Genomic DNA, 12,633 nt, shown 5'->3' on the forward strand with positions numbered 1-12,633 from the left:
TGACGGGAGAGTGGGTCGGAGAGTGGTTAGTGATGGGGGAGTGGGTGGGAGGGTGGTCAGTGACAGAGGAGTGGGTGGGAGAGTGGTCAGGGACGGGGGAGTGGGTGTGAGAGTGGTCAGTGACGGGGGAGTGGGTGGGAGAGTGGTCAGTGACGGGGGAGTGGTCAGTGACGGTGGAGTGGGTGGGAGAGTGGTCAGTGATGGTGGAGTGGGTGGGAGAGTGGTCAGTGATGGGGGAGTGGTCAGTGACGGGGGTGTGGGTGGGAGAGTGGTCAGTGATGAGGGAGTGGAAGGGAGAGTGGTCAGTGACGGGAGTCGGTGGGAGAGTGGTCAGTGTTGGGGGAGTGGGTGGGAGAGTGGTCAGTGACGGGGGAGTGGTCAGTGATGGGGGAAAGGGACGGAGTGTGGTCAGTGACAGGGAGTTGGTGGGAGAGTGGTCAGTGATGAGGGAGTGGGTGGGAGAGTGGTCAGTGACAGGGAGAGAGTGGTCAGTGACGGGGGAGTGGGTGGAAGAGTGGTCAGTGACGGGGGAGTCGGTGGGAGAGTGGGCAGTGATGGGGTAGTGGTCAGTGATGGGGGAGTGGGTGGGAGAGTGGTCAGTGACGGGGGAATGGGTGGGAGTGTGGTCAGTGACAGGGAGAGGGTGGGAGAGTGGTCAGTGATGGGGGAGTGGGTGGGAGAGTGGTCAGTGACGGGGAAGTGGGTGGGAGAGTGGTCAGTGACGGAGAGGGTGGGGGAGTGGTAAGTGACGGGGGAGTGGTCAGTGACGGGAGTAGGTGGGAGAGTGGTCAGTGACGGGAGTGGATGGGAGAGTGGTCAGTGATAGGGGAGTGGGTGGGAGAGTGGTCAGTGACGGAAGTGGATGGGAGAGTGGTCAGTGATGGGGGAGTGGGTGGGAGAGTGGTCAGTGACGGGGGAGTGGGTGGGAGAGTGGTCAGTGACAGGGAGTGATCAGTGACGGGGTAGTGGGTGGGAGTGGTCAGTGACGGGGGAGTGGGTGGGAGAATGGTCAGTGAAGGAAAGGCTGGGAGAGTGGGTAGGAGAATGGTCAGGGATGGGAGAGTGGTCAGTGACGGGGGAGTGGTCAGTGATGGGGGAGTGGGTGGGAGAGTGGTCAGTGAAGGGGTAGTGGGTCGGAGTGTAGTCAGTGACAGGGAGTGGGTGGGAGAGTGGTCAGTGATGAGGGAGTGGGTGGGAGAGTGGTCAGTGACGGGAGTGGATGGGAGAGTGGTCAGTGATGGGGGACTGGGTGGGAGAGTGGTCAGTGACGGGAGTGGATGGGAGAGTGGTCAGTGATGGGGGAGTGGGTGGGAGAATGGTCAGTGAAGGAAAGGCTGGGAGAGTGGGTCGGAGAATGGTCAGGGATGGGAGAGTGGTCAGTGACGGGGGAGTGGTCAGTGATGAGGGAGTGGGTGGGAGAGTGGTCAGTGACGGAGAGGGTAGGGGAGTGGTCAGTGATGGGGAATAGGCGGGAGAGTGGTCAGTGACGGGAGTGAGTGGGAGAGTGGACAGTGATGGGGGAGTGGGTTGGAGAGTGGTCAGTGATGAGGGAGTGGAAGGGAGAGTGGTCAGTGACGGGGGTGAGGGTGGGGGAGTGGTCAGTGATGGGGAGTGGGTGGGGGAGTGGTCAGTGACGGGAGTCGGTGGGAGAGTGGTCAGTGTTGGGGGAGTGGGTGGGAGAGTGGTCAGTGACGGGGGAGTGGTCAGTGATGGGGGAAAGGGACGGAGTGTGGTCAGTGACAGGGAGTTGGTGGGAGAGTGGTCAGTGATGAGGGAGTGGGTGGGAGAGTGGTCAGTGACAGGGAGAGAGTGGTCAGTGACGGGGGAGTCGGTGGGAGAGTGGGCAGTGATGGGGTAGTGGTCAGTGATGGGGGAGTGGGTGGGAGATTGGTCAGTGACGAGGGAATGGGTGGGAGTGTGGTCAGTGACAGGGAGAGGGTGGGAGAGTGGTCAGTGATGGGGAAGTGGGTGGGAGAGTGGTCAGTGACGGAGAGGGTGGGGGAGTGGTAAGTGACGGGGGAGTGGTCAGTGACGGGAGTGGATGGGAGAGTGGTCAGTGATGGGGGAGTGGGTGGGAGAGTGGTCAGTGACGGGAGTGGATGGGAGAGTGGTCAGTGATGGGGGAGTGGGTGGGAGAATGGTCAGTGAAGGAAAGGCTGGGAGAGTGGGTCGGAGAATGGTCAGTGATGGGGAGTGGGTGGGGGAGTGGTCAGTGACGGGAGTCGGTGGGAGAGTGGTCAGTGTTGGGGGAGTGGGTGGGAGAGTGGTCAGTGACGGGGGAGTGGTCAGTGATGGGGGTAAGGGACGGAGTGTGGTCAGTGACAGGGAGTTGGTGGGAGAGTGGTCAGTGATGAGGGTGTGGGTGGGAGAGTGGTCAGTGACAGGGAGAGTGGTCAGTGACGGGGGAGTCGGGAGAGTGGGCAGTGATGGGGTAGTGGTCAGTGATGGGGGAGTGGGTGGGAGATTGGTCAGTGACGGGGGAATGGGTGGGAGTGTGGTCAGTGACAGGGAGAGGGTGGGAGAGTGGTCAGTGATGGGGGAGTGGGTGGGAGAGTGGTCAGTGACGGGAGTGGATGGGAGAGTGGTCAGTGATGGGGGACTGGGTGGGAGAGTGGTCACTGACAGGGAGAGGGTGGGAGAGTGGTCAGTGATGAGGGAGTGGGTGGGAGAGTGGTCAGTGACGGAGAGGGTGGGGGAGTGGTCAGTGATGGGGAATAGGTGGGAGAGTGGTCAGTGACGGGAGTGGATGGGAGAGTGGTCAGTGATGGGGGAGTGGGTTGGAGAGTGGTCAGTGATGGAGGGGCGGGTGGGAGAGTGTTCAGTGACGGGGGAGTGGGTGGGAAAGTGGTCAGTGATGGGAGAGTGGGTCGGAGAGTGGTCAGTGATGGGGGAGTGGGTTGGAGAGTGGTCAGTGATGGAGGGGCGGGTGGGAGAGTGGTCAGTGACGGGGGAGTGGGTTGGAGAGTGGTCAGTGATGGAGGGGCGGGTGGGAGAGTGGTCAGTGACGGGGGAGTGGGTGGGAGAGTGGTCAGTGACGGGGGAGTGGGTGGGAAAGTGGTCAGTGACGGGAGAGTGGGTCGGAGAGTGGTTAGTGATGGGGGAGTGGGTGGGAGGGTGGTCAGTGACAGAGGAGTGGGTGGGAGAGTGATCAGTGACGGGGGAGTGGGTCGGAGTGTCGTCAGTGACGAGGGAGTGGGTGGGAGAGTGGTCAGTGACAGGGGGTGGGTGGGAGAGTGGTCAGTGACAGGGGAGTGGGTGGGGCAGTGGTCAGTGACGGGAGTGGGTGGGAGAGTGATCAGTGACGGGGGAGTGGGTGGGAGAGTGGTCAGTGACAGGGAGAGGGTGGGAGAGTGGTCAGTGACGGGGGAGAGGGTGGGAGAGTGGTCAGTGACGGGGGAGTGGGTGGGACAGTGGTAAGTGACGGGGGAGTGGGTGGGAGAGTGGTCAGTGACGGGGGAGTGGGTGGGAGAGTGGTCAGTGACGGGGGACAAGGTGGGAGAGTGGTCAGAGACGGGGGAGAGGGTGCGAGAGTGGTCAGTGATGGGGGAGTGGTTCGGAGAGTGGTCTGTGACGGAGTGGGTGGGAGAGTGATCAGTGACGGGGGAGTGGGTGGGAGAGTGGTCAGTGACAGGGAGAGGGTGGGAGAGTGGTCAGTGACGGGGGAGAGGGTGGGAGAGTGGTCAGTGACGGGGGAGTGGGTGGGACAGTGGTAAGTGACGGGGGAGTGGGTGGGAGAGTGGTCAGTGACGGGGGAGTGGGTGGGAGAGTGGTCAGTGACGGGGGACAAGGTGGGAGAGTGGTCAGTGACGGGGGAGTGGGTGGGAGAGTGGTCAGAGACGGAGAGGGTGGGTGAGTGGTCAGTGACAGGGAGAGGGTGGGAGAGTGGTCAGTGATGGGGGAGTGGGTGGGAGAGTGGTCAGTGATGGGGGAGTGGGTGGGAAAGTGGTCAGTGATGGGAGGGTGGTCAGTGACGGGGGAGAGGGTGGGAGAGTGGTCAGTGACGGGGGAGTGGGTGGGACAGTGGTAAGTGACGGGGGAGTGGGTGGGAGAGTGGTCAGTGACAGGGGAGTGGGTGGGAGAGTGGTGAGTGACGGGGGAGTGGTCAGTGACGGGGGAGTGGGTGGGAGAGTGGTCAGTGACGGGGGAGTGGGTGGGAGAGTGGTCAGTGACGGGGGAGTGGGTGGGAGAGTGGTCAGTGATGGGGGTGTGGGTGGGAGAGTGGTGAGTGACGGGGGAGTGGGTGGGAGAGTGGTCAGTGATGAGGGAGTGGGTCGGAGAGTGGTCAGTGACAGGGAGTGGGTGGGAGAGTGGTCAGTGATGGGGGAATGGGTGGGAGAGTGATCAGTGACAGGGAGTGGTCAGTGATGAGGGAGTGGGTGGGAGAGTGGTCAGTGACGGGCGAGTGGATGGGAGAGTGGTAAGTGACGGGGGAGTGGGTGGGAAAGTGGTCAGTGACGGGGGAGTTGGTGGGAGAGTGGTCAGTGATGGGGGAGTGGGTGGGAGAGGGATGAGTGACGGGGGAGTGGTCAATGACGGGAGAGTGGGTGAGAGAGTGGTCAGTGATGAAGGAGTGGGTGGGAGAGTGGTCAGTGACGGGGGAGAGGGTGGGGTAGTGGTCAGGGACGGGGGAGTGGGAGGGAGAGTGGTCAGTGACGGGGGAGTGGGTCGGAGAGTGGTCAGTGACAGGGAGTGGTCAGTGACGGGGGAGTTGCTGGCAGAGTGGTCAGTGATGGCGGAGTGGTCAGTGATGGGGAGTGGGTGGGGGAGTGGTCAGTGTTGGGGGAGTGGGTGGGGGAGTGGTCAGTGACAGGGGAGTAGGTCGGAGAGTGGTCAGTGATGGGGGAGTGGGTGGGAGAGTGGTCAGTGACGGGGGAGTGGGTGGGACAGTGATCAGTGACAGGGAGTGGTCACTGATGGGTGAGTGGGTGGGAGAGTGGTCAGTGATGGGGGAGTGGGTGGGAGAGTGGTCAGAGACGGAGAGGGTGGGTGGGAGAGTGGTCAGTGATTGGGGAGTGGGTGGGAGAGTGGTCAGTGATGGGGGAGTGGGTGGGAGAGTGGTCAGTGATGATGGAGTGGGTGGGAGAGTGGTCAGTGACGGGGAGAGGGTGGGGTAGTGGTCAGTGACAGGGAGTGGGTGGGAGAGTGGTCTGTGATGCGGAGTGGGTGGGGGAGTGGTCAGTGATTGGGGAGTGGGTGGAAGAGTGGTCAGTGATGGGGGAGTGGGTGGGTGAGTGGTCAGGGATGGGGGAGTGGGTGGGAGAGTGGTCAGTGACGGGGGAGTGGTCAGTGACGGGGGAGTGGGTGGGAGAGTGCTCAGTGACGGAGGAGTGGGTGGGAGAGTGGTCAGTGATGGGGGAGTGGGTGGGAGAGTGGTCAGTGACGTGGGAGTGGGTGGGAGAGTGGTCAGTGACAGGGGAGAAGGTGGGAGAGTGGTCAGTGACGGGGGAGTGGGTGGGAGAGTGGTCAGAGACGGAGAGGGTGGGTGAGTGGTCAGTGACGGGGGAGTGGGTGGGAGATTGGTCAGTGACGGGGGAGAGGGTGGGGTAGTGGTCAGTGATGGGGGAGTGGGACGGAGAGTGGTCAGTGATGGGGGAGTGGGTCGGAGAGTGCTCAGTGACAGGGAGTGGGTGGGAGAGTGGTCAGTGATGGGGGAATGGGTGGGAGAGTGTTCAGTGACGGAGTGGTCAGTGATGAAGGAGTGGGTGGGAGAGTGGTCAGTGACGGGGGAGTGGGTGGGAGAGTGGTAAGTGACGGGAGAGTGGGTGGGAAAGTGGTCAGTGACGGGGGAGTTGGTGGGAGAGTGGTCAGTGATGAGGGAGTGGGTGGGAGAGTGGTCAGTGACGGGGGAGTGGGAGGGAGAGTGGTCAGTGATGAGGGAGTGGGTGGGAGAGTGGTCAGTGATGAGGGAGTGGGTGGGAGAGTGGTCAGTGACAGGGAGAGAGTGGTCAGTGATGGGGGAGTGGGTGGGAGATTGGTCAGTGACGGGGGAATGGGTGGGAGTGTGGTCAGTGACAGGGAGAGGGTGGGAGAGTGGTCAGAGACGGGGGAGTGGGTGGGAGAGTGGTCAGTGACGGGGGAATGGGTGGGAGTGTGGTCAGTGACAGGGAGAGGGTGGGGGAGTGGTAAGTGACGGGGGAGTGGTCAGTGACGGGAGTAGGTGGGAGAGTGGTCAGTGACGGGAGTGGATGGGAGAGTGGTCAGTGATGGGGGAGTGAGTGGGAGAGTGGTCAGTGACGGGAGTGGATGGGAGAGTGGTCAGTGATGGGGGAGTGGGTGGGAGAGTGGTCAGTGACGGGGGAGTGGGTGGGAGAGTGGTCAGTGACAGGGAGTGATCAGTGACGGGGTAGTGGGTGGGAGTGGTCAGTGACGGGGGAGTGGGTGGGAGAATGGTCAGTGAAGGAAAGGCTGGGAGAGTGGGTAGGAGAATGGTCAGGGATGGGAGAGTGGTCAGTGACGGGGGAGTGGTCAGTGATGGGGGAGTGGGTGGGAGAGTGGTCAGTGAAGGGGTAGTGGGTCGGAGTGTAGTCAGTGACAGGGAGTGGGTGGGAGAGTGGTCAGTGATGAGGGAGTGGGTGGGAGAGTGGTCAGTGACGGAGAGGGTGGGGGAGTGGTCAGTGATGGGGAATAGGCGGGAGAGTGGTCAGTGACGGGAGTGAATGGGAGAGTGGTCAGTGATGTGGGAGTGGGTTGGAGAGTGGTCAGTGATGAGGGACTGGAAGGGAGAGTGGTCAGTGATGGGGGTGAGGGTGTGGGAGTGGTCAGTGATGGGGAGTGGGTGGGGGAGTGGTCAGTGACGGGGGAGTGGTCAGTGATGGGGGAAAGGGACGGAGTGTGGTCAGTGACAGGTAGTTGGTGGGAGAGTGGTCAGTGACGGGGGAGTGGGTGGAAGAGTGGTCAGTGACGGGGGAGTCGGTGGGAGAGTGAGCAGTGATGGGGTAGTGGTCAGTGATGGGGGAGTGGGTGGGAGATTGGTCAGTGACGGGGGAATGGGTGGGAGTGTGGTCAGTGACAGGGAGCGGGTGGGAGAGTGGTCAGTGATGGGGAAGTGGGTGGGAGAGTGGTCAGTGACGGAGAGGGTGGGGGAGTGGTAAGTGACGGGGGAGTGGTCAGTGACGGGAGTGGATGGGAGAGTGGTCAGTGATGGGGGACTGGGTGGGAGAATGGTCAGTGAAGGAAAGGCTGGGAGAGTGGGTAGGAGAATGGTCAGGGATGGGAGAGTGGTCAGTGACGGGGGAGTGGTCAGTGATGGGGGAGTGGGTGGGAGAGTGGTCAGTGAAGGGGTAGTGGGTCGGAGTGTAGTCAGTGACAGGGAGTGGGTGGGAGAGTGGTCAGTGATGAGGGAGTGGGTGGGAGAGTGGTCAGTGACGGAGAGGGTGGGGGAGTGGTCAGTGATGGGGAATAGGCGGGAGAGTGATCAGTGACGGGAGTGGATGGGAGAGTGGTCAGTGATGGGGGAGTGGGTTGGAGAGTGGTCAGGGATGGGGGAGTGGGTGGGAGAGTGGTCAGTGATGGAGGGGCGGGTGGGAGAGTGGTCAGTGACGGGGGAGTGGGTGGGAGAGTGGTCAGTGACGGGGGAGTGGGTGGGAAAGTGGTCAGTGATGGGAGAGTGGGTCGGAGAGTGGTTAGTGATGGGGGAGTGGGTGGGAGGGTGGTCAGTGACGGGGGAGTGGGTGGGAGAGTGATCAGTGACGGGGGAGTGGGTGGGAGTGTCGTCAGTGACGGGGGAGTGGGTGGGAGAGTGGTCAGTGACAGGGGAGTGGGTGGGGTAGTGGTCAGTGACGGGAGTGGGTGGGAGAGTGGTCAGTGATGGGGGTGTGGGGGGGACAGTGGTCAGTGATGGGAGAGTGGTCAGAGACGGGGGAGAAGGTGGGAGAGTGGTCAGTGACGGGGGAGTGGGTGGGAGAGTGGTGAGTGACGGGGGAGTGGGTGGGAAAGTGGTCAGTGACGGGGGAGTGGGTGGGAGATTGGTCAGTGACGGGGGAGAGGGTGGGGTAGTGGTCAGTGATGGGGGAGTGGGACGGAGAGTGGTCAGTGACGGGGGAGTGGGTCGGAGAGTGCTCAGTGACGGAGTGGGTGGGAGAGTGGTCAGTGATGGGGGAATGGGTGGGAGAGTGTTCAGTGACGGAGTGGTCAGTGATGAGGGAGTGGGTGGGAGAGTGGTCAGTGACGGGGGAGTGGGTGGGAGAGTGGTAAGTGACGGGGGAGTGGGTGGGAAAGTGTTCAGTGACGGGGGAGTTGGTGGGAGAGTGGTCAGTGATGAGGGAGTGGGTGGGAGAGTGGTCAGTGACAGGGGAGTGGGAGGGAGAGTGGTCAGTGATGAGGGAGTGGGTGGGAGAGTGGTCAGTGACGGGGGAGAGGGTGGGGTAGTGGTCAGTGACGGGGGAGTGGGAGGGAGAGTGGTCAGTGACGGGAGAGTGGGTCGGAGAGTGGTTAGTGATGGGGGAGTGGGTGGGAGGGTGTTCAGTGACAGAGGAGTGGGTGGGAGAGTGGTCAGTGACGGGGGCGTGGGTGGGAGAGTGGTCAGGGATGGGGGAGTGGGTGGGAGAGTGGTCAGTGACGGGGGAGTGGTCAGTGACGGTGGAGTGGGTGGGAGAGTGGTCAGTGATGGTGGAGTGGGTGGGAGAGTGGTCAGTGATGGGGGAGTGGTCAGTGACGGGGGTGTGGGTGGGAGAGTGGTCAGTGATGAGGGAGTGGAAGGGAGAGTGGTCAGTGACGGGAGTCGGTGGGAGAGTGGTCAGTGTTGGGGGAGTGGGTGGGAGAGTGGTCAGTGACGGAGGAGTGGTCAGTGATGGGGAAAGGGACGGAGTGTGGTCAGTGACAGGGAGTTGGTGGGAGAGTGGTCAGTGATGAGGGAGTGGGTGGGAGAGTGGTCAGTGACAGGGAGAGAGTGGTCAGTGACGGGGGAGTGGGTGGGAGAGTGGTCAGTGACGGAGAGGGTGGTGGAGTGGTAAGTGACGGGGGAGTGGTCAGTGACGGGAGTAGGTGGGAGAGTGGTCAGTGACGGGAGTGGATGGGAGAGTGGTCAGTGATGGGGGACTGGGTGGGAGAGTGGTCAGTGACGGGAGTGGATGGGAGAGTGGTCAGTGACGGGGGAGTGGGTGGGAGAATGGTCAGTGAAGGAAAGGCTGGGAGAGTGGGTCGGAGAATGGTCAGGAATGGGAGAGTGGTCAGTGATGGGGGAGTGGTCAGTGATGGGGGAGTGGGTGGGAGAGTGGTCAGTGAAGGGGTAGTGGGTCGGAGTGTAGTCAGTGACAGGGAGTGGGTGGGAGAGTGGTCAGTGACGGAGAGGGTGGGGGAGTGGTCAGTGATGTGGAATAGGCGGGAGAGTGGTCAGTGACTGGAGTGGATGGGAGAGTGGTCAGTGATGGGGGAGTGGGTTGGAGAGTGGTCAGGGATGGGGGAGTGGGTGGGAGAGTGGTCAGTGATGGAGGGGCGGGTGGGAGAGTGGTCAGTGACGGGGGAGTGGGTGGGAGAGTGGTCAGTGACGGGGGAGTGGGTGGGAAAGTGGTCAGTGATGGGAGAGTGGGTCGGAGAGTGGTTAGTGATGGGGGAGTGGGTGGGAGGGTGGTCAGTGACAGAGGAGTGGATGGGAGAGTGATCAGTGACGGGGGAGTGGGTGGGAGTGTCGTCAGTGACAGGGGAGTGGGTGGGGTAGTTGTCAGTGATAGGGGAGTGGGTGGGAGAGTGGTCAGTGATGGGGGAGTGGGTGGGACAGTGGTCAGTGATGGGAGAGTGGTTAGTGACGGGGGTGAGGGTGGGAGAGTGGTCAGTGACGGTGGAGTGGGTGGGAGAGTGGTCAGTGATGGGGGTGAGGGTGGGAGAGTGGTCAGTGACGGGGGAGTGGTCAGTGATGGGGAGTGGGTGGTGGAGTCAGAAATGCATGGTCTGTGTGGGACAGTCACTGGGGAAATGGGAGGTGGGGAGTGGCCCCTGATGAGGGTGTTGCTGGTGAGAGGCCTTGATCTCTGGGGGACTGTTAGACGTGGGTTTGTGGGTGGGTTGGGGTGAGAGCGGGGAGAGGTTTTCTGGTCCTACAGTCTCAGCCCTCTCCTCTCCTCTCCTCTCCTCACCTCTCCTCCCCACCCAGGACCTGTTTCCGGCGCTGCCTGCTGAACTGTGCAATGGGACCCCTGGTCCTCCAGTACAAGCTGCTGACCCTCCCCAGCGGGATCCCCGCCCAGCACGACGTGGTCCGGCTGACGGCCTTCTCGGAGCGTGGCGTCCTGCAGAGCCGGGCCAACTTCACCGCCATCGAGCTGGACCCGGGCAGCCCCTTCTCCATCCGCACGGAGGGGGGCCGCGGAATCGTGCAGACGCTGCGCCGGCTGGTGGAGCCCGGCTTGTTCAGGCTGAAGGTGCGGGCCACTACCTACAGCGAGCTCGGGGCCACCAAGCATCAGAGTATCTTCATCATCTTCATCGCTGTCTCTCCCTACCCTTACTGAGGGCTGCCGCCCACGCTGAGGCAAGGAACCTGTTTGGGAAAAGTCAAGCTGCCCCTTCCTACCTTCTGGAAAAAGAGACTAGATTAATGGTTTTATTTTTTAGTTTGGAAGTGCCTGGTTTCCCCTCACAGCAGACACTTAACGGGCCGTCAGTGTTCAGAGCTTTTCTCGATATGCGAGATCGTTGCAGAAACCCAGACCTTTCTCATTTTGCCTTCCACTGTGGGGTGAAACAGTAGCGTAGCAGCGCGACAGTATACGGCGGTAGCTGGAAGATCAGGGTTCAATTCCCGCTGCTGACTGTAAGGGGTTTCACGTTCTCCCTGTGTCCGCCTGGGTTTCCACTGGGTGCTCCAGTTTCCTTAGAGGAGATTAAAGGTAAGTTTTAATTGCACATGCACATCAAGACCAATGTGCAATCCATCATTTTGCATCAGATCAAATCAGCATGGTTTGCGCAGGGCAGCCCGCAAGTGTCGCTGTGCTTACGGCGCAGATGCAGCCAGCCCACAACTCACTAACCCTAACTCGTACCACTAGAATGGAGGGGCAATCATAGCACACAGAGGAAACACAGATTCTCCCAGACAGCCAGAGGCTTTATCCCAGGGTGGAAATGGCTAATGGGAAGGGGCTTAATTTTCAGGTGATTGGAGGAAAGTACTGGGCAGATATCAGAGGTAAGTTCTTTACACAGGGGGTGGTGTGCATGGAAAGCACTGATGGGGTGGTGGTAGAGGCTGACACATTAGGGACATTTAGGAGAATCTTAGACAGGTACATGGATGATAGAAAAAAGAAGAGATTGTGGGAGGGAAGGTTTAGACTGATATTTTAGAAGGTTAAAAGGAAGGCGAAATACTAGTCAAAGATCACTACAGCTCATAAATAGGCCCTTCAGCCCATCTAGTCTGTGCCAAACTACTACTCTGCCTAGTTCCAACACCTCCCTCTTGGCTTTCTCTCTGCATACCTCATCTCTTCCACTTTGGGAAAGTAACCAATGGGTTCAATTGCTTTATGGAGGTTTTGGAGGGTCCGCAACTTCACCAGGACATTTCTGGTATTCTGTAATTTCCAGTCCCACCACTGATCCACACTTGGAGTGTGCTGAGGAGCTAACCTGAAAAAACTGCGTGTGAGCAGCTCTCCTCCCTCCAAACCCACTATCTCCTCCCTCCAAACCCACCATCCCCTCCCTCCAAACCCACCATCTCCACCCTCCAAACCCACCATCCCCTCCCTCCAAAGCCACCATTTCCTCCCTCCAAAGCCACCATCCCCTCCCTCCAAACCCACCATCTCCTCCCTCCAAGCCCACCAAATCCTCCCTCCAAACCTACCATCTCCTCCCTCCAAACCCACCAAAATCCTCCCTCCAAACCCACCATCTCCTCCCTCGAAACCCACGATCTCTTCCCTCTAAACCCACCAAATCCTCCCTCCACACCTACCATCTCCTCCCTCCAAACCCACCATCTCCTCCCTCCAAACCCATGATTAAGATTGAAGATTAGCTTTGTTTGTCACGTACAGTGAAATTCCTCGCTAGCATTACCAACCAACAGGGTGAGGATGTGCTGGGGGGCAGCCCGCAAGTGTCAGTCAGCATGCTTCCGGCATCACCATAGCGGGCCCACGTGGGAGGAATCCTACGCGGTCACGGGGAAAACGCACAGACTCCTTACAGAGCGTGCTGGAAACTGAAACCCAACCATCGGCTCTGTAAAGTGGAGATCGGATGGTTCAAAGAATGACAGAGCACAGTTGGGTGCCAATACTAGCCCTTCAAATTGGCAAAAATGTCCCCAAATCTCCAAATGTTTTCCCCTCGCTCATTTAAGTTCCCTTTTTGAAGTGATCGACTGAATTCCAAGATCCCATTTCATGTTACAATTTAAAATATCATCCTCAGGTGTGTCTTCAGACTAACCCTGTCTCTTCTGGGCAGTCTTTGCAGAGCAACACATAGCTTACGTGTCGCAAAACACCTCACAGAGGGGCTACCAGAGAAAGCCTGACGCTAACCCATCAGGATAACAAGAGCAAAAACTTGCTTAAAGAAATAGGGGCTGTGACGCTTCCTGAAGGTGGTAGAAATTGTGGTGTTTTAATAGGCAAACAACAGGAATTCTGCAGATGCTGGAAATTCAAGCAACACACATCAAAGTTGCTGGTGAACGCAGCA

At 60.1% G+C, this 12,633-nt stretch overlaps 1 protein-coding gene across 5 annotated transcripts in view; it reads left to right on the forward strand.

Annotated features, from left to right (window-relative positions):
• The window catches only part of LOC140186210 (hemicentin-1-like), a 449,816-nt gene extending 437,183 nt beyond the window's left edge, over positions 1–12,633 (forward strand). For all 5 annotated transcript variants that reach the window (XM_072240181.1, XM_072240182.1, XM_072240183.1 and 2 more), the window contains one exon: positions 10,088–12,633. In XM_072240181.1, the coding sequence (XP_072096282.1) occupies positions 10,088–10,445 (358 nt within the window). In that variant the 3' untranslated portion in view covers positions 10,446–12,633. The remainder of the gene's footprint in view (positions 1–10,087) is intronic.

Source organism: Mobula birostris, chromosome 22, assembly GCF_030028105.1.
Source record: "Mobula birostris isolate sMobBir1 chromosome 22, sMobBir1.hap1, whole genome shotgun sequence".
Lineage (NCBI taxonomy): Eukaryota > Metazoa > Chordata > Chondrichthyes > Myliobatiformes > Myliobatidae > Mobula > Mobula birostris.